The sequence below is a fragment of the Dermochelys coriacea genome, chromosome 2, assembly GCF_009764565.3.
Source record: "Dermochelys coriacea isolate rDerCor1 chromosome 2, rDerCor1.pri.v4, whole genome shotgun sequence".
Classification (NCBI taxonomy): Eukaryota; Metazoa; Chordata; order Testudines; family Dermochelyidae; genus Dermochelys; species Dermochelys coriacea.
Genome location: NC_050069.1, coordinates 176,202,483 through 176,228,750, shown reverse-complemented (window position 1 = coordinate 176,228,750; position 26,268 = coordinate 176,202,483). Strand labels below are relative to the sequence as shown.

The 26,268-nt window shown below is 41.6% G+C and overlaps 1 protein-coding gene across 3 annotated transcripts in view; it reads left to right on the top strand.

The window, feature by feature from the left end:
- Positions 1-26,268, top strand: part of HECW1 (HECT, C2 and WW domain containing E3 ubiquitin protein ligase 1) — a 354,103-nt gene that overhangs the window by 231,724 nt on the left and 96,111 nt on the right. For all 3 annotated transcript variants that reach the window (XM_038392643.2, XM_038392644.2, XM_043508692.1), the window contains 4 exons: positions 15,152-15,294; positions 16,474-16,574; positions 19,120-20,457; positions 24,027-24,128. In XM_038392643.2, coding sequence (XP_038248571.1) covers positions 15,152-15,294; positions 16,474-16,574; positions 19,120-20,457; positions 24,027-24,128 — 1,684 coding nt within the window. The remainder of the gene's footprint in view (positions 1-15,151; positions 15,295-16,473; positions 16,575-19,119; positions 20,458-24,026; positions 24,129-26,268) is intronic.

The following is a 26,268-nucleotide window of genomic DNA, read 5'->3' as shown; positions in this document are numbered from 1 at the left end:
ACGGAGTACAAAGTATATGTCAATAGAGATCCATTAATAAACCTGGGAATAGGTTGGATAATGACTATATTTAGCAGAGGCACCGATGTGGAAATATTGCCAACAGCTAAATCCATGCATGGAGATCTGCAATGGCAAACACAGCTACTGTACAAGTTTTGTATTGTGGTGTTTAGAAACACAGCACAATGTTTTTTATTCTAGATAGTCGTTATATGTCACAGGCTGACTTTGCCTTCTCCTCAATGAGATGGTAAATTGAATCGTCTCTCATTAGTGTCCTGCAGCTATAGGTGCACATGAGAGGACAGTCCTTTTTCTGTCCCCTGAAATTCTTAACAGCTTCTCGTCGACTGAATTCCCCACCACCATTGTAGAACAGATCAAGGAGTGCACAAGGAGTTGGGGCCCATTTATTCATGTTGTTTTAGCCATTTCTTCATCCATCTGCTGGCTGTGCTGTTAGTGGCATGTTTACCTCCTCAACTTAGCTAGCACTCTCCCTCAAGAAGAAGGACAGCTGTCCTCTCCCTGGGTTGGTATTCTGACCAGGGCCGGCTCTACAGTTTTTGCTGCCCCAAGCAGTGAAAAAAACTGCCGCCGTGGATGGCAAAAAGGAGAAGCCGCCGCCGATTTGCTGCTGTGGCCGGCAGGACAGAGAAGCTGCCGCCAAATTGCCGCCGTGGAAACACTGCCGCCCCAAGCCCCTGCTTGGAACGCTGGTGCCTGGAGCTGGCCCTGATTCTCACACCTTAATAGCATAGTTGAACCTCCTGAAGAATACACTCCACTATTCAGACAAGCTAGTGTCACTGCTGCACCACTTTGAGGCATTGAGGTAGGATTTTGACGCAGGGTCCCATTAGAAACCATCAAAATCAGATGAGTACAAAGTTGTTTTAAAAAACAGTATTTTTTAATGGTTTTTAAAACTCCCATGGCTTTTGCAGGGGGAAGAGGACATGTTGTTCCCCCAGTGAAGATCCATACAGTGTCCGTTTACATCCCTTTACTCCATCCTTTGCTTCTCATGTGGGGGGGCTTCCATGGGTATGGGAGAGAATGATTCCACTTTGGCTCTGCTTCCCTCCCCTTGATGATTGTGCTCGTGGCCACTGGAATGGCATTTCTGTTTCTTCTATCCCCCCTGCTCTGTCCAGCTGGGGGAAGGGCGAGACAGTCCTGTAGCATTGAGATGGCAGCTCTCACCAAACACAGGTTCTGCAATAGTATTCAATTTTCCTAAACACTTGTTTTAAATATGAATATATTTATAAGCAAATTACTTCTTTAGTTCTCTGGGGTTAAACCATCTCTCCCCTCAGATCCCAAGAACACAGAGGGTCCTTCATGGTGCATAATTAACACCATTCCATCATGGCAGGCTGTGCACTTTGCTCTTCTTGCAGGCCAGGGCATCGTGGTTTGGTTAAACTGGGTCAGTTGCCTCCAGAGTGCCCCCTCATAGTCAGGATCACTCTGCTGGTGACCTGCTTCACTTTCTCCTCTCCCCACAAATAAAGTCCAAACAGTCTTTCATGAGTTCTTTGGCAACAGCCCTCCTTAGGGTCTAGTTAAAAATAAAACAAAAATGTCTCCCCCCAGCCTTAGGGTGGGCACATTCCCAAACTTCCTTGGTGTCTCAGGGTTCTTTCTGCCTTACCAGGCTACTCGCAGCCCTTCCTAGCTGAAGTAGTTCTTCTAGTCTTGGGGTCTTCTCTGCAGCAGCCTTTTTCACTTTCTACAGTTTCTTTACTGCTTCCTTTCTTTGAAGCTTCCAGCTGCTCTTTATAGGAGAATCAGTTCCTCCATACCCAGCTGGTTCTGCTAATTAATCCTAGACTCCATCCCAGGTGGCTAATTAGATGGGCGCAGGCCAGCTCCAGGCTTCTGACCCTGGAAGGGGCAGGCCACCCCATCACACTCTGTAGCTGCTCCCTCTGTGGAAAAGTGGAGGTGGATTTTCAAGTCAGTCTCCATATCCCTCCAGTCCTTATCATCTCTGGTGAGACTGCCAACATAAATGCTAATTAGTGCTAGTTGCAGTGGTGGGTTTTGTGATATAGGCATTTTAGCGATAGAAGCTAGACTGAGATCACCAACTCATTTTATACCAGTTCCAATACAGCCATCAGCTTGTAATGACTTTCATTTACTACTGACCTGAGCCAAATTAGAACAATGTTCTTTCGAAGAGCCAAAAAGTTTCATATGTGATTTTGTTCCCCCTGCTCTGGGGTTATTTTTTCTGATTTCCCCCTCCTACTGACTTGTACATTTCTTCAGGAGACAGAAAAGAAGTGTCTAAAGAATCATAGAATCATAGAATATCAGGGTTAGAAGGGACTTCAGGAGGTCATCCATTCCAACTCCCTACTCAAAACAGAACCACTCCCCGACTAAATCATCCCAGCCAGCGCTTTGCCAAGCCTGACCTTAAAAACCTCTAAGGAAAGAGATTCCACCACCACCTCCCTAGGTAACCCATTCCAGAGCTTCACCATCCTCCTAGTGAAAAGATTTTTCCTAATATCTGACCTAAACCTCCCTCACTGCAACTTGAGACCATTACTCCTTGTTCTGTCATCTGCTACCACTGAGAACAGTCCAGATCCATCCTCTTTGGAACCCCCTTTCAGTTGAAAGCAGCTATCAAATCCCCCATCATTCTTCTCTTCTGCAGATTAAATAATCCCAGTTCCCTCAGCCTCTCCTCATAAATCATGTGCTCCAGCCCCTAATCATTTTTGTTGCCGTCCGCTGGACTCTTCCCAATTTTTCCACATCCTTCTTGTAGTGTGGGGCCCAAAACTGGACACAGTACTCCAGATGAGGCCTCACCAATGACAAATAGAGGGGAATGATCACGTCCCTCAATCTGCTGGCAATGTTCCAACAACAGCCCAAATGCCGTTAGCCTTCTTGGCAACAAGGGCATACTGTTGACTCATATCCAGCTTCTCTGTAACCCCTAGGTCCTTTTCTGCAGAACTGCTGCCTAGCCACTCGGTCCCTAGTCTGTAACAGTGCATGGAATTCTTCCGTCCTAAGTGCAGGACTCTGCATTTGTCCTTGTTGAACCTCATCAGATTTATTTTGGCCTAGTCCCTCTGGATCCTATCCTTACCCTCCAGTGTATGTACCCTCAAGCATGAACTGAACACATTTTAAAAAACTTCACCATCTTTGCTTAGCAATCAGAGTTCTGCAGAGATGCAGCCCCATTGCCAAAATGGAAGTAATTGCACAAGACATCAAAGAACAAATATATCAACTTGTTCTGAAGTTCCAGCTTTTTAATGTGCCCATAGATTTTAGCCAGTTTTGTTTAATATTAATTTTTCAGCAGAAGAAGGGAAAAAGCATAACTCTGCCGTGGCAATCTGCCATATGCTTTGCTGAGGGTGCCCATTATCTCAAGTTGCATCAGTCATTTTGCATTAGGTCATACCTGATGTGACATGTAAAGCAACACACCCTGCCTGACACAACATTATGGGTAGTTAGTGGATCAGATTAATTAGAACAGTGTAGATTTTATTTCCTGCTTGCTGTCCACTCACTCACACACCAGGTAGTGGCTATATTCTCAGGGCCAGCCTTCAGCACAAGTGAGATAGCAATCCCTTTGGGTCCCATGTAGCCTAAGTAATTTTTCTTCTAAGAAACTAAGTAATTTTCTTCATACTTTTAGAACAATGTTTACTGGAATCACATGACCAACAAACATCTGAGTCCATGAGTTCTTACTGGAGTCCAGATGGCTCTATAGAATGAAAAGTAAAATTACTGGATTCTAGCAGTGATTTTAAAATGTTCTTGGTTCCTTTTCAAATAGCCTCCATTCTTCTGTGTCCAAATCAATAAACAACCAATAAACAAATCATTTTCCTTGCTTTTTTAACCCCAAGTGTGCAGCTGTGTTTCATTGTAGCGCTGAAATCTGTGACTTCCCTTGACCTTTGCTTCACTGATGTAGTACTGACATTGTTTACTAAAATCACAAGCAAAACCCATCCAGCCACTTTTGAATTACAGAATAAGGGAGGGGGAACTATTTCCTGTTTGGTTTCACTTTTTAGAAAGCCTTAACAATTTGATAAAGCTGTATCTCAAAAATTTCATGGTTTAGTAATTTCCTATTCGTTTTGTGCATTAGCCCTGGAGAAGGTATATAATTCAGCCTCCCGATATGTGTCAGAAGCCTCACCAGCAATATGCTAATAAATATCCATTTTCTGATGTATTCTACATATACTGTCCAAAAACTACCAAGCACCTCATCCTCTGAAACAGGACAAGACTTCATTCATTCCTCACAGAGGACTGTGGAGACCTGACATGAGCATATGTATTGTTATTTCCTTGTTAAAAATGTGCTTAAAGTTAAACGTGTGCATGTTTGCAGGGTCTGGGACATAATAAGTAGCTCAGATGCTTTTCACATAAATAGGCTTATTGACTGTTAGGTGCTTAAAGATCAGCATGTGCATAAGTGTTTGCAGGATCTGGATGGAAAACCTCAGTCAGAGGCAGAGTGCAGCAGGATCCTGAGGCAGAAAAAAAGGTGGTGGAATTTTAACACAGAGTGACCCAATCTTTTGGACTTTTGCTTTGCAGTGTTCTAATGAGATTCTTTATATATTATTTACAGCCTTCACTCTGTGTTGATGAAGATTTTGTTTAGGTACAGTCCAAAGAGCTACATAAAAATGCTAAATATACAAATTCAAAAATGAAAGGAAGTTCTCATTGATATGAACTCCAGTAGTTTGCTACAAAAATGATGAAATTCCTGCAAAAAGCTGAGTTTGCTGGTGGAAATGGTGACACTTTGCCTTAGGTCAAACTTATGAATATCACCAGAAGAAAATTGTTGGGTTTGCACAATTGTAATTGCTTTGAATGTTTATGTTTTCTAACTCCATTGCTTGCATATAACCCAGCACTCACTGTGCAGGTGAATTTCCATAAATCACAACAATATCAACAAGGAAAACAAGACTCAGCTCTTACTTTTATTAGCAAGTATCTATAAATAGACTACTCAAGACAGATTCAATTCACAACAGATATTCTGGCCAAAGACCTGTGTTGTTTTTTTAGCTCTATCTATTTTTACCTGTTTGTAAAAGGCCTTTGACTGAAACGTCCCTACTGGGAACTGAATGTGATCAGAGTAGTGTATTGGTCTAATCCTGAGGCTGCAGTAGTGACAGCAAAACAGATGGATACTGCTTCACTCCTTGAGGGGATAAGTATTCCTTCATCCATGCCCCTCACTCTAGACTGTCCCCTAGCTGGCAGTCATGCTGTAAGTTGGAATACATATTTTCCCATTCACTCCAATAGCAAATATTGATTGTTGTTTTCTTTGTTGATATGATTCAAGGAATGGAGATTGTTTAGCAAAGGGGTCCCTGGGAATACGTGCGGGCAGCAACTGTGGACAATACAGGCTGTGTGAGCATTTTAAGATATTCTGCTACATTTGTAAAAATGATTTACATTGTGATTTGTAGAGTATAGGTGGGATCCATGAAAGACCTTAGGCACTTCAGCACCATACTCAGGGAGCCTAAGTCCCAGTTTTGGCTCTCTGCAGCCATGAAGGACAGAAACTTACTATGAAAGCAGAGATTCTCATGTAAACACGTGACTCCAGGAGCTGAGGCTTTAAGAAAAGCACCAAATATTGCGCAACTCGCAATAAAAATTGTGAATTAGTAACACTGAAGATAGCAAATTAATTATTCTTACAATGAATCCCTTTGGGTTATAGCTGAGGTTAAAAGTGGAGCGGTTTGTGGGTACATATGGGAGCAATATTAACCGGCATTTTCCTGCATAAAGAGTCAATTTTTATTTCATGTTGTGATCACATAGCTGCCTTCTCTCAGCACTCTTGGAATGAATTATTCATTGCAACATCATTCAGTGTGCACCCAAGGGTACCACAGAATTCATAATCAAGCTCTTTTTTATTCATAGATATGCAGCCTAAGCTGTCATCTTTGCTTCACAAAAAAAGCAGACTAGCTGCTTTTGTGTGACAGTTTGCAAATACTAAACCAACAAAAAGACATCATGCTTATTACAGCCAGTAACAGTTACTAGCATTTTATATTAGCTGATAGGAGCTGCCTTTTGAAAGAGACCACAAAACTCATGGTCCTTTCTGCTCTTCAAAGATATAAAGGGCCAGTTTTGGGGTAATGCAAAACCATCCCATCGTAGGGGTTGCAAGAAATGTTACTAGCTAAGATAAAGGGATCAGCAAGGTTACCAGCTAAGATGAAGTGGTCAGCATGAAGGGATGGCAATAGTTAAGAATAGGGTGTAAGTTAGGATTTGGTAGTGTTATATTTCCAGATCCAAATATGCCAATCTTGTCTTTAATTAAATACCTTTTAGGGCCCACATTTTCAAAAGTGATTAGTGATTCCAGATGTTTCAGTTTTTAGGGGCCCAACTAGAGACATCTTAAAGGGGCTTATTTTCAGAGGGAGAGTGCACAGCTCTTACTCTCAAAATCAGGCCTTGTTAAGATGTGTCAATTTGTGTGCCCTAAAACTGAGACAGCCAAAATCATTAGCCACTTATGCAAAACTTGGCCATTGACTTTAATTGGATGAGAACCACAGCAGCAACAAGGAAGCAAATATTAACAAAAGTGAATTGTGTTAGCACAGTGAATAGGTCATTATTTAGAAGCTACCACCAACCCCACTTTTGTTCTTGGGTTCAGTCCTTTAACTCCAGCTGCAATTGGTTCCTTCTGGCAAAATTTTTTGCCAAAATGTTCCAGGTCTCAAAAGTGCAATTACTCCTTACAGCCACTATAGTTCTTAAAGCATTGTACTCTGCAAGTAGAAGGAGAGTTTAGCATTTGTGGTTGGGGACCAGCAGGATGTACATTATTCTGGAGAGGGTACATGAAAGGTGCTTTGTTTGTGTGAAGTGCCACTTGATAGATCTGACAGAAGAGAAGATCCGAGGTTTGGAAATGAAGCTAGAAACTATGGTTGAGTTGTGAAGGAGATTTGAGCAGATGATGGAGGGAAGGAGAGAGGAGGATGAAGGGAAAACTCAAAACTTGAAGATGCATGTTGGACAAGAGAATTGTGAGGGTAACCTGCTGTAGTCAGTGGAAACATGTGACTATGAGAACAAGGCCGAGGAAAAGTCTGGCCATCAAAGGAGAAATATTGCTGAGGAACCGGCTCGTTGAGGTGCAAAATGAAGGGGAGAGGCAGACAGTAACAGAAGATTGGAGTGCAAGGAAGAAGAGAAGAGTGGCTAGTGTTACAATAAGAAGGAAAGAGTTAATGGAGGTAGCCATGGTTCAGAGCCCTAGGAGGATAGAGGATGACTTGCAGAAGATTGCAAGTGAGAACAGAAGACAAGACCACTTGCAGCCAGAAAGAACAGAAGGGGGAAGGCCAGAGAATCAAGGCCAAGAAAAGGGTGTGTTGTGTGCCGAGAGCTAAGATATGGGATGTGGACCTGAGGCTGAAGAGGCTCCTAATGGGAGCAGGAAACAATCTACTAATTGTCCTTCACATAGAAAGAAATGATACTGCTAGATTCTCCCTGGGATGCATCAAGGAAGACTACACAAGACTTGGGAAGATGTTTAAACAAATGGAGGCTCACGTGATCTTCAGTGGGATTCTACTTGTGCCTAGAGAAGAAGAGGGAAGGCAAGACAAGATTATGATGATCAACAGATGGCTCAGGCAATGGTGCTGTAAGGAGGGCATTGTGGTGTTTGACCACTGGGAGGCATTCACAGAGAGAAAGGACTGCTATCATGGGATGAACTCCATCTGAGTAGGAAGGGAAATTGAGTGCTGGGAAGGAAGTTGACACAAGTAATGAAGAGACCTTTAAACTAGGGAGATGCTCATCTAATTGCCACACCTGGTTCTAATGTTGAGTGGAAGGAAAATCAAGTAAGAAAGGATACAGCAATGGAGAAAGGAACAAGAGAGGGTGGGAGAATGGACAATAAGTGGAAAGAGAGTAACAGTCAGGTAGGCAATACTAGCAGTAAAATGACTTCACCTAGTTGCGTAAAGAATCTGGGTGAAGCCAAGCAGAAACAACTAAAATGTCTCTACACCAATGCAGGAGACTGGGTAACAAAATGGAGGAAATAGAATTACTGGTGCAGGAAGTGAAACCAGGTATTATAGAGATAACAAAACATGGTGGAATAGTACTCATATACGTGTACTGGAGTACAGGTATTGAAGTTTATGTGCTGTTCAGGAAAGACAGAAATAAAGGTAAAGTTGGTGGAGTAGCACTGTATATTAATGATGAAGAAGACTAAAGAAATTAGAAGTGATGGAATGGATAAAACGGAATCTGTTTGGATCAAAAATCACTTTGACTAAGAAAGTTAACAGAGACCCTCTGGAATAGTCTTGGGGTCTGCTACAGACCCCCAGGATCCAATCTGGATATGAATAGAGACATCTTTAATATTTAAATGAAATAAATACTACTGTGATTATGGAAGACTTTAATTTCCCAATTGTTAAATAGCAAGGACCTCATAGAAGAACTGATTGTAGAGGACAACCTTTGCGTGAGTGGTCATAGGTTAGTTCAGTTGAAACTAAATGGAAGAATAAATAAGAATAGGTCTGCAACTAGGACCCTGGATTTCAAAAGGGCAAACTTTAAAAAATTAAGGGAATTAGTTAGGGAAGTTGGGATTGAAGGATTCAGGGATCTCAACGTGGAGGAGGCTTGGAATTACTTTAAATCAAAGTTGCAGAAACTATCTGTAGCCTGTATCCCAAGCAAAAGGAAAAATCATAGGGAAAGGTTGAAGACCAAACTGGATGAGCAAGCATCTCAAACAGGTTATTAAGAGAAAGCAGAAGGCCTACAAGGAACGGAAGAATGGATGGATCAGAGGTCTGAAGATGTAGGGATAAAGTGAGAACTGTCAAAAGCCAGCAGAGCTAGACCTTGCAAAGGAAATGAAAACCAATAGTAAAAGATTCTTTAGCCATATAAACTAAAAGAAAACAGGAAAAGAAGAAGTGGGACCTCTGAGTACGGAGGATGGGGTGGAGATTATAGACAATCTAGGTATGGCTCAACACCTAAATGAATATTTGCCTCAGTTTTTAAGAACAGTAATGAGAAACTTGGGGAAAGTGACAGGATGGCTAATGGAAATGAGGCTATGGAAATAGAAATAGTCACATCCATGGAGGAAGCCAGACTCAAATAGCTTAATGAGACCAAATCTGGGTGCCAAAATAATCTCCATCCAAGAATATTAAAAAACACATGAAATCGCAAATCCAATAGCAAGGCTTTTTCATGAATCTGTGAACTCAGGGGCCATACCCTATGACTGGGAAATGCAAATATTGTACCTATATTTAAGACAGGGAAAAAAGTGATCTGAGAAACTACAGGCCTGTTAGTTTGACCTCAATTGTATGCAAGGTTTTAGAACACATTTTGAAAGACAGATTATTTAAAGATGTAAAGGTAATTGGGATAAACTACAACATGGTTTTACAAAAGGTAGATCGTGCCAGACCAACCTGATCTCTTTCTTGAAGAAGTTAACCAATTTTCTAGACAAAGGAAATGCAATAGATTTAATCTACCTGTATTTCAGTAAAACCTTTGATACAGTTCCACATAGGAAATTATTAGTTAAATTGGAGGAGATGGGGATTAATATGAGAATTGAAAGGTAAGTAAGGAACTAGTTAAAGGGGAGACTACATGCTGACAGGTCAACTGTCAGGCTGGAGGGAGGTTGCGAGTGGAGTTCCTCAAGGATCGGTCTTGGGGCAAAAAGCGGGAATGTGTTGATAAAATTTGCAGATGATACAAAATTTGGGAGGTATTTCTGGAAGAGAAGAGGACCAGAATATCATACAAGAAGATTTGGAGAACCTTGAAAATTGGAGTAATAATAATGGGATGAAATTTAATAGTGCAAAATGCAAGGTCATGCACTTGCACTTAGGGACTACAACAAAAATTTTTGCTGAAACCTGGGGATTTATCAGTTGCAAATGACAGAGGAAGAGAAAGACCTGGATATTGGTCAATCAAAGGATGACTATGAGCCGCCAATATGATGTGGCTGTGAAAAAGGCTAATGCAATCCTAGGGTACATCAGGGGAGGTATTTCCAGTAGAGATGGGTAAGTGCTATTACCATTATACTAGGCACTGGTGAGACTTCATCTGGAATACTGTGTGCAATTCTGGTCTCCCATGTTTAAGAAAAATGAATTCAAACTGAAACAGGTGCAAAAAAGGGTTACTAGGGTGATCAAAGGAATGGAGAACCTACCTTATGAAAGGAGACTTAAGGACCTTGGCTTATTTAACCTAACAAAACAAAGATTGAGGGGAGATATGATTGCTTTCTATAAATACATCAGTGAGGGAGAACAATTATTTAAGTTACGGGCCACCAACAAGTTTAGGCTTGAAATTAGAGGAAGGTTTCTAACTGTTAAAGGAGTGAAATTTTGGAACAGCCTTCCAAGGGAGCAGTGGGGGCAAAAAATCTAACTTGTTTGAAGACGGAGCTTGATAAATTTATGGAGAAGATGATAAAATGATATTATATACAGTGGCACGTGGCCCATCCGCTACTGCTATTAGCAAATATCTTTAAAAGCTGGAAATGGGAATCTAGATGGGGAGAGTACTGAGTTACTACAGAGAATTGTTTCCCAGGTGTCTGGCTGGTGGGTCTTGCTCGCCATATTAGGGAGGTCGGGAAGGAATTTTCCCCCAGATTAGATTAACAGAAACCTTGGGAGGGTTCACCTTCCTCTGCAGCATGGGGCACAGGTTCCTTGCTGGTTTAAACTAGAGTAAATGGTGGATTCTCTGTAACTTGAAGTCTTTAAATCATGATTAAGCATGATTCAGTAACTCAGCCAGAGGTTATGGGCCTATTACAGGAGTGAGTGGGTGAGGTTCTGTGGCCTGTGATGTGTAGGTTGTCGGACTAGATGGTCTTCTTGCCTTAAAGTCTATGAGTCAGAAAAGGCCCTCTATACGACAAATACAGTCATGCCAGGGGACCAGATTATGGCATGGTTGTCCCCTAATATGATCAAAATATTGTTTGATAGATGGGAGTTCACTTAACTTTTTCTCAGACCAGTGCCTTTCCTTGCAAATAGAGTTACTTCCCTGAGTTGCTTTCAACACACCTTACCCAACACACAACGGCCCAGATCCTCAGAGGTTTTTAGGCTCCTAACTTCATTGCCTACCCTTGCAAAGCTACTGATAATGTGCCTGTACAACATTAACTTTTCTCCTTGAATAAAAATGGAACTATCAGGATTGGTTCCACTCCAAAATCAAAGAAATATATTTTCATGTTAATTCTGATTTACGTCAGATTTACACAATATCACAAAGGGTTAATCACAAGGGGATCATTTAAATCATTAATGCAGTTTGTACTTTCCATTTAAGAATGATTGATCTTTATTTTGCATGTGTGCACACGTGTTCTACTCCTTGGAGATTTTTTTGTACTAAAAGTGTCAACAGCTTAATCATTTACAACTTTATTAAATGACAAATTGAGGCATTTACTATAATGTCATTCATCTACTGGTTAATTCCCCTGTTCTGAATTCCTTATGAGTGCCATGGAGCAGCCAGTTGCCTTGGGGCTATATCAAGCTGTTACAACAGTAATAATAATAACAAAGAATTATACAATTTTCAATATGCCTGGAATACTGCTGCTCTCTGCTTTGCAAAACTTACTCTCTTTTCTAATATATTGCAGAAAATGTGTAGAAAGTGTGGACAAAAATATGTACTAGCACTTTTTAGTTTTATTTCTCTGCTTACTTGCAATTCTTGCCATATGCACATTGCAGCTTTGCCGATCAAACATCCTGGCTGCTCACATGTGAGTAACTTGAAGACCTCATTGTCAGAGGTGAAGCTCCTTTTGACTTCATTAGAAGTTGTGGGTACTCAGGCCCTAATTCAGCAAAGTACTTAAGTCTGCGCTTAACTTCAAGCCTTAATAACCTGGATTGCCATTGACAGTGGGAGTGTTAGATAATTATTTCAAGCACCATAGGACTCATTTAATACACCACTTTGATACTGTGTGGACAGTGACCTTTTAGGTAAAATCAAGCAACAGTCCCATGTTCATTCAAAGTCGTTTACACACCGACATGAGATTCCCTCCCTTTGTTTATAACTCACTAAAAACAGTAAATCCACTTGGAGTAGAGGTGCAGTGAGGCAAGTCACCATCCACTCCCACACTGGTAGGAACCCAGAGCTAGGCTGTACTGCCCCAGAAGTGAATTCCAATTTCCAGGAAAGGGCAAGAGCAGCTCCTCCAGGAGACGTGCTATTGGGTATTCCTCCTGGGCAGTGTCTGCTGTTAGGGCACCGACTGAGCCTTGACTGTTTTTCAAAGCTCTCCTTCACAGGGGCTAACATCCCCTCTGGTGCAGTGGCCTTGATTGTCCTAAGGATGGAAAGTGTGCATGCTCTCCAGCTTGAAATTTACCCCCCACTCTCAAGTTTGCATTTAGCATTGTCCAAATGCTTTTTACAGTGCTATGTACACGTGACAAATATGTAGCTGAGTACCCTTCTCTTTGAGATCACTGACTCAGAACTGGCCTAGAGAATTAATAATATCTGATGATTCTTGAGGGGCCAGTGTGAAATAAGTTGATAGTTTTCAGAGTAGCAGCCGTGTTAGTCTGTATTCGCAAAAAGAAAAGGAGTACTTGTGGCACCTTAGAGACTAACAAATTTATTAGAGCATAAGCTTTCGTGAGCTACAGCTCACTTCATCGGATGCATTTACATCCGATGAAGTGAGCTGTAGCTCACGAAAGCTTATGCTCTAATAAATTTGTTAGTCTCTAAGGTGCCACAAGTACTCCTTTTCTTTTTATAAGTTGATAGTATCACTCTGGTTCCTAGACAATGGTCCACAGCACAAAAGCACCACCACAATTGGCACTATCACTGACGTTACAGTCTTGGCAGAGATGAAACACTGAAAGGGCATGAAAACAAATCTCGCTGCTCTGGAGTTGTCCTGCCAATTCAGGGCTGAGGCATACTGTGGAGACAGGTGATGTGGAGGTTGTGTCTCTGCCTGTTCTGTACCTGTCCGTTGGATAAAATGAAAACTACAGACTCTCGGGTGGTGAAGCCAGTACCTCGAATTGGGGTAGCATGGGAGACACGATGAGTTTTTGAGTAAATTGCTATCATCATTTTTCACACTTCCAAAAGTAGTGTTCTTGGACAATATTATACTATTACTATATATCTTATACCTAGATATTCACATTGTTTGTTAGCAGAATTGTATTTACTTGCAACTTCTTTTTTCTTTTTTTTCTGAAAGTAAGGGCTTCACTGGAACTGAATTTGTGGAGAAATGCAAAATTTGGCCCAATGTGTTTGGGTCAATTATAATTTTTAGGACAGAGACTGCTACTGTGATATTTGTTTGTAAAATGCTTACCACAATGGAGTTCTGATGAGGGCTGTGGAGCATTACTGGAGTGTAAATAACGAATGTATTAATGTGCATAGTTCCTGCTAGTATCCACTCCCTGCAAACTGTAGAGGCCTTATCCTGCAAAGTGTTGAGCATTTCCTGTGAGTTGCACCTACTCAGCCCCTCTGACTCGGGGCTCAGTATCTTACAGGTTTGGACCCTGGGATCCAAGAGCACATTTTAACAGAGGTCTTGTCTGCACAGTAAATTAGTGCATGGAAAGATGGGGTGTGAATCTACAGTACACCACACACTAAGTGGACCGTGCTACTGCACACTAACAGTTCTACAGTGCACTGTGATCTTCTCCCTTTTCAAATGGCAGTAGGTCAAAGCACACTACGGAACTTTTTGTTCAGGGGCAGCATGATCCATGTGTACAGTTACTACGTGTCAGGCAAGAGTACTGTAGACTTGCACGCTGGCTTACCACACACTAAATCACCACATAGACATGCCGTGAATATCTTATTGCCCTTATATGTATAGAAAGATGGAGAATATCTTATTGCCCTTATATAAATCCATGGTACGCCCACATCTTGAATACTGCATACCGATGTGGTCTCCTCATCTCAAAAAAGATATTCTGGCATTAGAAAAGGTTCCGAGAAGGGCAACTAAAATGATTAGAGGGTTTGGAACAAGTCCCATATGAGGAGAGATTAAAGAGATTAGGACTTTTCAGCCTGGAAAAGAGGAGACTAAGGGGGAATATGATAGAGGTATATAAAATCATGAGTGGTGTGGAGAAAGTGAATAAGGAAAAGTTATTTACTTGTTCCCATAATATAAGAACTAGGGGCCACCAAATGAAATTAATGGGCAGCAGGTTTAAAAAAATAAAAGGAAGTTCTTCTTCACACAGTGCACAGTCAACCTGTGGAACTCCTTGCCTGAGGAGGTTGTGAAAGCTAGGACTATAACAGGGTTTAAAAGAGAACTAGATAAATTCATGGAGGTTAAGTCCATTAATGGCTATTAGCCAGGATGGGTAAGGAATGGTGTCCCTAGCCTCTGTTTGTCAGAGGGTGGAGATGGATGGCGGGAGAGAGATCACTTGATCATTACCTGTTAGGTTCACTCCCTCTGGGGCACCTGACATTGGCCACTGTTGGCAGACAGGATACTAGGCTGGATGGACCTTTGGTCTGACTCAGTATGGCCATTCTTATGTTCCCTTAGTATTGGTTTTGTCATGGTTCTATGAACCTGCTTCCTGTTGTGTTTCATAGATTCATAGATACTAAGGTCAGAAGGGACCATTCTGATCATCTAGTCCGACCTCCTGCACAGCGCAGGCCACAGAATCTCACCCACCCACTCCTATGAAAAAGCCTAACCTATGTCTGAGCTATTGAAGTCCTTAAATCATGGTTTAAAGACTTCAAGGAGCAGAGAAGCCTCCCTCAAGTCAATCATGCCCCATGCTACAGAGGAAGGTGAAAAACCTCCAGGGCCTCTCCAATCTACCCTGGAGGAAAATTCCTTCCCGACCCCAAATATGGCAATCAGTTTTAGTAAACTTGAACTTCACATGCCTAAGCCACTTATTCCATGTTCTTTTTTTTATCATAGCAGTTCAGCTTTGTTTCCGTTCCCACGGATGTTCTGGAAATAGAAGTTAAGGACAAGTTTGCAAAGAGCCGGCCGATCATTAAACGCTTCTTGGGGAAACTTTCCATGCCAGTGCAACGCCTGCTGGAGAGACATGCTATAGGGTAAATCTGTTATCTGTGTGACTTTTGTGTTACTGAAGGCTCACACTGCCACTGTGAAAAGGAGAGCAAAGTCCATGGCTGAAACAGCATGATATAATCAAATAATCTTGCTCAAATGAAATTACTTATTTGACAGGGATTTGTCTGATTAATGATGTTGGTTTAAGTTAGAATTTACTTCCCTATTATAAACGTAGGACTCTCCAGTAAAAGACCTTGCTAAGTGCAACAGTTTTGTTTTCTGATGAGTCTCAAACCTTGCTTTATTTTGTTTCTATACATGGTTCCCTGAAGCAAACAAATTCAGTGAAAGACATATCTACAAGTACGGAGAAAACAAATACACAATCCCCAGGTTTACATGAATACTAGAATAATCTCATTTATTCAAGTTATAAATGTACATCAAACTATCCTGGGAGCATATGCAGCACCAAATGGAAATTAAAATGTGCTTCTCCAGAAGGCATACAGATTTAACACTCTTCACACTCAGTAGTTTACAAACATTAACGAAGCTTCAGTTGGGGGCAATGAGCAGATCATCTTTTTTCTAGTTTCACTCTACTCTGCGGGGGGTTGTGGGACTTTTGGATAAAGTGCGTCTTCAAGAGGGACTGGAAGAAGGAAAGGGTGGAGGCATCATGACTGCCCAGGGATGTGCTCTAGGTGTATCAACGGCATGGAAACAGGAGTGGGAGGAAGACATGAAGGGGCAGTCAGCTGAGTAGCTTGAAGAGCGAAGAAGAGAGCAGAAAAGAAACAAAAACAGAGAAGCAGGTAAGGGGAGTCAGGCTGTACAGGACTTTGAAGACAAAGGCAAAGAGCTTGAATTTGATACAAAAGGAAAGGGGAAGGAAATGCAGGGATCTGAAGAGGAGTTTGACATGGTCAGATCATCAGGCAGGGAAGACTTGCCACCACATATATCCCAGCAAACCTGGGTTACTAACTTAACTGAATCTTTCCACTGTAGTTGGAGACATTGGCCCCCGCTTCCCAGCTATTCCTTCCTTCCCTTATGCTCTCAGACATGCCCACACTGTGTGTGTTGAAATAATTCAATGTGAATCACCTTTGAAAATGTCAGGTGTTTGTGAAGGATACAGCTGCTTTCTCCATTCGCTGTAGATACTGGATGAGTTTACAGTCTCTGTAACAGTACTTGCTTTCTTACAGGGACAGGGTTGTCAGCTACACTCTGGGACGTAGGCTTCCAACAGATCACGTCAGCGGTCAGCTGCAGTTTCGGTTTGAGATAACTTCTTCTATCCATCCAGGTATTGGCTTCTTCAGTAATGCCTTATTTATAGACAACTAGATTTTTTGTTTACATTCTTTTCTCCTACAGAGACTTAAATTCTTTTAGGGCTAGACTGGGCCTCTAGGCAGGGTCATGAGCAAAGGATAGTACATAAGCTACCCCCGCCCCGTGGCAGAAGCACAATCCCTCCCCTGCTTTCACTTTGCTCCTAGAGTGTGAAGGCATTTACTACTGGCCTACACTATTAAAGGACCATCTTCTCCCCTAGAATTACTCCGAGAGAGTTAAGGTTCTTCACACTGCCACATCACCTACTCCAGGGAGGGAGTAGCTCTGCTTACTCCTATCCACCCAGATCCAAGGTGTGCTTAGCCCACATAGGTATATAAGGGTCGGAGGAGGTTTTTGCTCATGCTTACTCCCTTTTACAGGGTACATATTCCAAGTCACAATCTTGCCTACTAATAAGAATTTATTGGCAGCCACTCTGTAAAAATGCTTTTTCTGCTGTGTATTCCACATAGCTCACCACTGAGAATCCATTACGTCAATATCAGAATAGCATAGAGAGATATTGTTGTAGCATCAGGACCTTTCTGAATATCAGCAAGGACTCACATTAAGCATTACTTCTTCCACTAGCCGAAAAAAAATAGCACCATATAGAGTTTCTGATTGTGTCAAATCCAACCTTCAGGCACACCAAGTTTTAGCTTTACACGGTACACATGGTTTTAGACTAAGAAAAGGAGTACTTGTGGCACCTTAGAGACTAATAAATTTATTTGAGCATAAGCTTTCGTGAGCTACAGCTCACTTCATCGGATGCATTTGGTGGAAAATACAGTGGGGAGATTTATATACACACACAGAGAACATGAAACAATGGGTTTTATCATACACACTGTAAGGAGAGTGATCACTTAAGATGAGCCATCACCAGCAGCAGGGCGGGAAAGGAGGAAAACCTTTCATGGTGAAATAAGTATCTTATTTCTGTGATTAGCTATGTTTTGTTATTTGCACAGAGGCCTGTGGGTTTGAGTACCCTATGAATAAAATGTTCATTAGGGAGAGTAGAGCTGCTTGGAAATTTTCTGATTTTGACATTTTTCCATGAAAATTTTCAGAAAAAAATGTTCTCATTTTTTGGCCTGTTCTAGTTATTAGGCAGTCCTGTAATGATGGTGCCACCTTGATGCTAGATTTTAGTGTGAGGATCCAATGGTACTGCCCAGGAAATCTTTCTGTCCTCTGTAACAGAGCCCCTGTGAGGCTATGAGTGCTTACTTTGAAACAAAATAGTTATATTAGTAGCTGGAAAATGTGATCCCTGCTTGTTGCGCAACCCTTTCTCACTTTCAGGGCATAATTGGGCCAGTTGGGTGGTGGTGAAAGCATGTTGGTTGCAACTAGGAGCCTCAGGTTTTATGTCAGGTAGGGAGCAACCCCTGGGAGGAGGTGGGGTGGGCAAGAGTAATGTCAGAAGATGTGTGTGTTGGGGAGGGGATTCCTTCCTCCCAGTAGGGTAGGGTGGAAGTGGAAATGGGGTTCAGTTTCCTTCTTTGGAGAAGTAGTAGGTGTGGCTTGGAGTAGCAGTAATGGGATGTGGGGGGCTGGGAGCAATGGTTGAACCCTTTCTATAAGAATGTGTCCTGGATGGGGATTCCCAGGAAGGAGGAGTCCTGGCACAGGTTGCAGCAGGGAGAGCAGTGTACACACTACCGGGATTAGGCCGCCAATTGTTACACACATTGTTCAGAGATTTCCTAGTGAAAAATCAAGACGTCTCAGTATCTGTTTAGTCACCTATCTGTGTAACACTATAATGTATGGTTTTAATTTTCTTGGATTTCTGTGGATGCTTGTGCTCCCATAGCCTATGCTCCTTATTCAGTAAATGACTCTTGTTAGAGGACAAGGTGAGTGAGGTAATATCTTTTATTGGACCAACTTCTGTAGGTGAGAGAGACACACTTTCAAGCTTACACAGAGCTCTTCTCTGGGTCTGGAAAAGCTAAATACCAGGTGGAACAGACTGTTTAGCATAAGAAGTTAACACATATTTTAAGAGACCATTCAAGGTGAAGTGGCCAGTTAACACCTCTGCAGTCATAGGACAAAAAAGGGGGGTTAGTGGGTCACAGATAGATGTAATAAACCATAAATCCCATCTCTTTATTCAGTCCATGATTTTTAGTGTCTAGCAGCATTATGAATTTAAGCTCCCAGGCTTGTCTTTTGAAAGTGTGTGCATGTTCCCTATGAGGATGAGGACTGAGATGTCAGATATGGAGTGATTGTTTTGTGAAAAGTGTGCACCCATAGGTGAATATGGTGTTTTTGTCTTTTTATCATTTTTCAATGTGAGTTCATTTGAGAGTGTGGTGATTTTCTGGCTTTACCCACATAGTTGTTACTGGGCCATTTAGTGCATCGGATGAAATACACCGCATGTTGTGATAGGCACTTGTAGGACCCAAGGATCTTGAAAGGTATGTTGTGGAGGTGGGTATCTATCATTGTAGCAGTGGAATAATTTCTTTTATTGTTGCACACAGATGATGAAGAAGTCTCCATTAGTGCAGATCCTGAGTCAGCTGAACTGCAGGAAAGCCCTGTGAACAGCACTGCAGAGGAAATCCTTGGTGAGCCTCCCTGCACCGACACAGTGACCTCAGAAAGTACAGCTCCAGAGCAGCTAAATGGATTCAATGTGAATGGTGTCAATGTTGATAGCCCTGGGGAAGTCAACCAGAACAGTTTAAATGAAGAGCTAGCAGGAAATAGGGAGGTTGATGCAGTGCCAGATGCTATTGAGTCCTTGGAATCCATCCCGGGGGAAGTGCTGCCTTCCCTGAGTGCTATGGACCAATCTGAGCAACTGGCTCTGCTGGCTTGCACACCTCCTCTGGAGACTGAAGTTAGGGAAAACAATAAAGTCAATTCTGTTACTCAGGGACACAACGACATCTTTACCAGCATAGAAGCACTAGATATTGATGAGGTGAGTGCAGACATTCAGACTGTCAAGGACCTAGAGAAAATTCAGGATGTGGAAGGGGCTACAGCCCAGGAGGAGGAAGACAACAAGCTGCAGCTAAGAACAGGGAAGAGGAAAAACAGGCCCTGCTCCCTGCCTGTGTCTGAACTGGAGACAGTGATCGCATCAGCGTGTGGTGAGCCTGAGACCCCTCGCACACACTACATACGGATCCACAATCTGCTTCACAGCCTGCCCTCAGCACAGATGAGTAGCAATGGAGAGGAGGAGCAGGGAGGTGGCGAGAATGACGAAGAGTCAACAGTCAAGGAAGCATCAGAGAAGGATGTGGTTAGCGAATCTGAGACGCTAGCGGCAGATCCTCCCCCTGAAAGCGGAACTGATGAGTATTTCAGCCTGGGGACCGTGCCCCGCAGCACCTCAATTGAGCACCTCTCAGACTTAAATGAGCAGCTGTTGGATGGGGAACATCCCATGACTGGAAGCGAGAGTGAATCAAGTTCCAGACCATATGGGGACAATGAGTGTGACACCTCTTGCTACAGCACATCCTGCTACAGCACGTCCTGCTACAGTACGTCCTGCTACAGCACGTCTTGCTATAGCCCTTCCTGTTACGACAGTAACAATCGCTTTTCCAGCCATACCCGTTTCTCCTCTGTTGACAGTGCAAAGATTTCTGAGAGCACGGTCTTTTCCTCACAGGATGATGAGGAAGAGGAAAACAGTGCCTTTGAGTCAGTGCCAGATTCAGTGCAAAGCCCTGAACTGGACAGGGAGCAAGTGGATGTCTCCGCCCAGTGGCCAGATGAACTCGTAGCTCATGGTGGGAATCCACAAAGAGCAACAGAAACTCTAGAGTCCCCAATAGCAGGTCCGAGCAACAGAAGAGAAGGTTAGATTCTGAGACTCAATATGCAGAACAACCTTGATTATCTGGATGTCAGCAGAGGCATCAGATAATCGAAGTTGCAGATAAAAAGGGAATTCAATATTATTAATAAATATATGGGAGACGTGACCTGTATCAAGTATTGGGGGGTTGGATAATTGAGGCTGTGCTGAAAAAAACAAATCTGAGATAAGCATTTCTATCATCAGTTTCTGTTAAATAGTATAATAATAAATCAAGAATCTTACATGTCAGGTCAAAATTAGGATCACCAATTCTACCAGTCTGTCCCTTCTTCCAAGGGATTTTTCAGTGTTACATATCTTGTGTGCTACCGTGTGTCTTACAAATGACAAGAAGATGTATGTGTGTTTATGAAGGGGCATATCCTGAACTGGTATAAATCAACTGATTTACAGCAACTGAGGATCTGGCCCAATATGTGTGTGTATGTAATATATATACAATCCATACACACAGAGAGTATATTATGGAGAAGTCCTAGTATTTTCTAGTTTAGGTTGAGTCCACTTTCTGTTATAAACCCAATTTATTAACTTGTCCCCCTACATTCACCCAAATCAACCTCAGATTTCACTTGTGACAGATCGTATTTCCTTGGATGCATAACTATGAAATACAATTCCTAGCACCACACATCTCTGTAGGTATACTGTATATAGAGATATATCGTTGTCTGGTTATGTTGTCATCATAGTTGTTTAGTTCTTTTTATTCATGGACACTTCAATTCCTTGTGTTCAGTTCCTCCCTAGCGTCACTCAGTTTACTCCAGTGAGTTCAATCACTTGTCTTTTCTTCAGCTTGTGTACTGTTTTTTTGAGACTGAAGAAGTAAAAGTTCAGATGCTTGGCTACAGCCACAGAGTGTGCAGCAAAGGTGAAAAGAGGGGTTGTAAAGATAGTCCTTGTGTTCCCCAATCTTGTGCTAGAATGTTCCTCCAATCTGAGTTACACTAGCTGCTCACCATGGCTGCATGAGGGATCATCGGCCCCAGCCATACCATCCTTCCCCCAGCCACATCCCCTACTCCAACAGAAATAGGAAGGGTGCATGAGTCACTGTGCCACCAGAGGATCTCCCTACCCTGGCATGGTCCTGGATATGCCAGTTTTGGGCCTCCTTCCAAACATTTATGTACTGCATACCCTTAATTATTTGCTCTGTAGTGCAGGATCTAGTCCAAAGAATCAAAATTCCCAGAACTACACAGCAACAGAGATGAGAGAAACACTCAGTAAAATGGGCACTTTTCACTGTACATGAGGCTCTTTCGGTGTAGACAGTATTTGTGTGTGCATATGGGTGCACGTGTGGCTTTTTTGTTTGTTTTTGTGGTGTGTGTATATACAGAGAAAGAGAACAGAGTTTATGCCCTCATAAAAATGGATTCAGCAGTACTCTGATATTAAGCTTCAGATTTTTGGAGATGTCCCTTCAGTATATTTAAAGGGCGCTGTAGAATGTTCACTGTGGCTTTACTTTTGCTAGTAGAGAGAGAATACAAGAGAAGGACACCATGACTGGTTAGTTCACCATGTTCTTCTAATATTGTGTGAGATGTTTCAATAGCTGATCATATTGTTTAATTTATTTGGTGGTTATTAAAAGTACAGTAGATATGGTCGCCTTCATCTGCTCCAGGTGACTGACACCCCATGCTTCAGCTGGCTTGGCGTAACTAACTTGACTAGGGGGAGTCAATTATGGTGAGGTAAGTAAAGAAATGCAGATTGATAATCTGGCAAACGGTGACAACTGTAGCAACAGGAAAATTTAACGATTATTACAGATATGTTTTCAGCACTGCATAGTAATTTAAAATAATTCTACTTTGTATTCAAAGAGGGGGGACATGTAACTGTGAGATGTGTCTATACAGTTATTAGAGGCTTTAATGAAGACATTTCAGAGGGGTATGATATCATCCGAGCACCCCAGTGCGTGTGTAACTTTATCTACATTTTGTCCAGTTAATTTTTCTCATTAGTGAATGGTGCAAGTTTTTTGTTTTTGTTTTTTTACAAAAAAAAGTGTATTAAATTCACATATAAAATTCCCTTCTGCCTTTCCATGTAATATTTATATTCTACAATTGGCAGTTTAAGGGGGAATACATTTTAGATAACTTTTTAAAATTTATACTTTGATGGCAAGATATAGCTCATTTTTATAGAGTGGTAAGATTTAGACATGAAAGGTAGCTAAACCAATCAACATTATTTGTATGGTTCTATCCTATTTTTCTTTTTTTAATTATAGTGGTATAATTTTCTGGCAATATCACAAACATTAAAAATCATTTTGTTTCTAAGCTTACCTTGGATTTTAACTGTATCTGTTTTATAAACGCGGTAAATTATTTATGCTTTCTGGAGTTGAAGGTTTCAGTAGGAAAACTATTATCACCCAGCTTGAAAAAGTGACCAACAGTGGGATACAGTATATAATTCTGAATCTGCAAGATTTTAAGAAAGGACTGGGGCAAATATTCTCTGAATTCTAGTACCCATGAAGTGCAAAAGTATGGGTTCCAAGTGCTCACATTCAATTCTAACATAAGGAATAATGTGACCTCCCCACAATAAGGTTGTTGTTCCTGAAAGGATTCTAGTCACGTCACAAATGCTGAGTAATTTATTCACATCACCAGGACACCAGGATGGAAATATGTACAGTTTTCATTTTGATATATGTATATAGGTACATATTTAATACAATACAGTGTTGAAAAAATCTTCCTCTGCCCCATCTACAGTATCTCTCAGCCTCTTCTTCTCTTTCTGTACTTCAGGTCTCCCCCCTCTTTATCTCAGGTTCCTTCTTTCCTGTGTCTTCCTATCTTTTGCTCTCCTCACCCCACCTCTCTCCTATGTTTTTGGTCCTTCTCTCACTCTCCCCACCTTCCACTCAAACTTGACAGTTTGAATTTTGAACTGTTTATATTCTAGTTTCCATGACTTTAAAAGTACAGCAGATGCATGCCTTCTGCATTGCAGGGACTGCAAAATCCTGCCACACCACTTCACATACACTCTTGTGGATTTGCTCTAAAGGAGGCTTTTGTAATAGCAAAGAAAGCAGCTCTTGGCATTTAGCTGGAATGAATGCAAGGTTGGAGCTGGGATTTTTGTATGGTCCTTCCAAGTTCCTGCAGGAACTCCCAAAACCTTGCACTTGGTAGCATTTATGAAGTACTTCTCAGACATCAATCCTGAGTCTCCTCATTTACATTGGTGTTAATCTAGAGTAAATGAGTACAGAATTTAGCCCATCATTTCTTATTATGTGCTCAAGCCCAAGATCTGATCCTTGTCTGCATTATTTTAATTCTTTGCCATGTAAGTTAGTAAAACCATGCCTGGACATATGAATAAGCCATAGCAGCTAATACACCAGGTGGTTGCCTGCCCTGTTTTTTTGTTTTTGTTGGGTTTTTTTTGTTTTTGTTTTTCAGTTCTTTTAATCACTTGTTTTACAGAAGTGCATTTTAAACCACTTTTTGCCAAAACAGTGAATGAATATGAATATCTTGAATATCTTGTCCATAGGTGATTGTCCTTTACTCCATAATTCTCAGCCAGTCAGCCAGCTTCCTTCCCTGAGGCCTGACCACCATCACTATCCAACTATTGATGAGCCTCTTCCACCAAGTAAGCTTTAGTTTTTTAAATGTATTATTTTTTTCAACCTTTCCTGTTAACCTAAAACAGTGTACAGGTCAGTATGTCTCTAAATAATCTCCTCATCCCCTGCACCCACCTTGTTCCAAACCCACTTAATGTGCCCTTTTATTTTCCTTATTTGGTCCTTACTGTAGGTGTCACCATGTCATCTTGGGCAAGACACACAACTGCTCTGTGCCTTAGTTTCCCCATCTATACAATGGGGATAATAACAGAGGAGTGTTGTGAGGTGATAAAAGTGTTTTGAGCTCCTCCAATGAAAGGCTGTGTGTATTGTAAGGGCAAAGTAGTCTTATTGTCTTTAACGTTTGTCCTCTAGCCTAGTCGTTGCATCCCTGTGGCACATTATGGGTATGTCTACACAGAGTCTCAGAGCCCAGGTCAAGTGTGGTGGGCTTGCAGAGCTCATGCTGTGGAGCTAAAAGTAGTAATGAAGACAAATTGGGTTCAGGCTGTAACCCTGCAAGCCTGAGTCAATTGACCTGGGCTCTGAGTCTTACTGCCATGGGTAATTTTTTCTGTGTAGACATACCCTGTGTCAGCTTCAAAGACAGCTTGGGATGCTGTCTTGTCCTTGCAGCCTTGCTTGCAATACCAGGCATTCTCAAAATCAGGATTCTCTTTTGAAAAATCGAGACCGGTAGCAATTCTTAATCAGAGTGATAAGAGGAGAAGACGGGGACAAGGTAGGTCACATTCTAGTGACGTCACATTTCAATTGCAGTGCCCCCTCTAACAGTTAATGTGAGGGTCTCTGCTCTGAAGCAGAGTGACTGATGTATGGACCTACAGCTTCCTCTATCCGCATGTTTTTGTGCTTCCATATAAGAGCACTTCTGCACTTTACTGGGGAGGATTTCATAGCTTTTAACTTTTTGCATTAGTGTTATTTGTCCAGTAGAGCGCACTCTCTGCCCTACAACACATAGTGTATCATCTTTCGAGTTTTGCACATGATTTAACAGGAAAAAATGCTCAGCATCTTAAAAACTAACCAGGCTTAAAAACAAATCTCTCTATTTTCTTCTCAGCCTGAGTAAAGAATATAGCTATTTGGCCTATGGTGTCCTTAATTAAAAAAAAATCATTTATGCACCAAATTGTTAGTATTTCCTAAACTGAAAATTCCACTCGATGCTGGCATCAGTTATACAGTAGTGGTGAATGATCCAACTGCCTTCAGCCCCATGAAGTCTTATTAGGGGCACTGTGTGGCCTACCAGTGAATGATGAATTAGGAACAGTTACTTCTATAATAAGTAAATATTTCTCTTCCCCCTAATCTTACCTCACCACTTTGTGAAGGGGAGAAATTTCCAGCTACACTACCTATTAATAAGACACTGACAGCAGCCATGCAAATGAAATTTATCCTAATCCATGCACTGATCGGAGACATTCAAGTTCAGCCTTATGGCTTGATTAATACATTCCACCTCCCTTTTAACACCAGCCTCAAAACGTAAGTAGTTTCAGTGTTGATCCTAATCAAGTCAATTATGATGGAGTTTAATCTACACAAAAGCAAAAGTACAATCATCCGATAGTAATATTTATTTAATATTAATGCATCCATTATTTTGATATCTACACTATATCCTACTTGTAATACATGTAAAGTATATTGTCCCTGAATATATCCCTCTTCAGTGTGCAGTGCCACATGAATTTCTGCTAAAGAAATTGAATTAAATAATTCCTCAGTTGATATCCATGCAATTTCCAGTAGAATCTATGACATTTTTAAAGCCCATGAGAAGTACAAACTAAGGTCTGATCTGAAGATTTTTCTTTTTCCAGTGTTGCAGAAAGACTTTTTTTACTTGTTTATCACAACTAAATCATTCTTAAATATGAGAGAGAGAGAGAGAGAGAGAGAGAGAGAGAGGTGGCGACGGGGGGGCAACTCCAGCCAGACCAACATGCCATGCATGGGGGGCAAATTCCACGCCTGCCCAAGACACGCAGTTTGGGGGAGGGACAATGCCCCTCATGCTCCTCCCAAACCACACCCATGGAGAGAGATTATTAATTTTTATCAGGTTTATAGTGACCAATGTTTAGAGCTTCTAAAAGGAAGAGACACCAGAGTCTGTCCATAGTTATG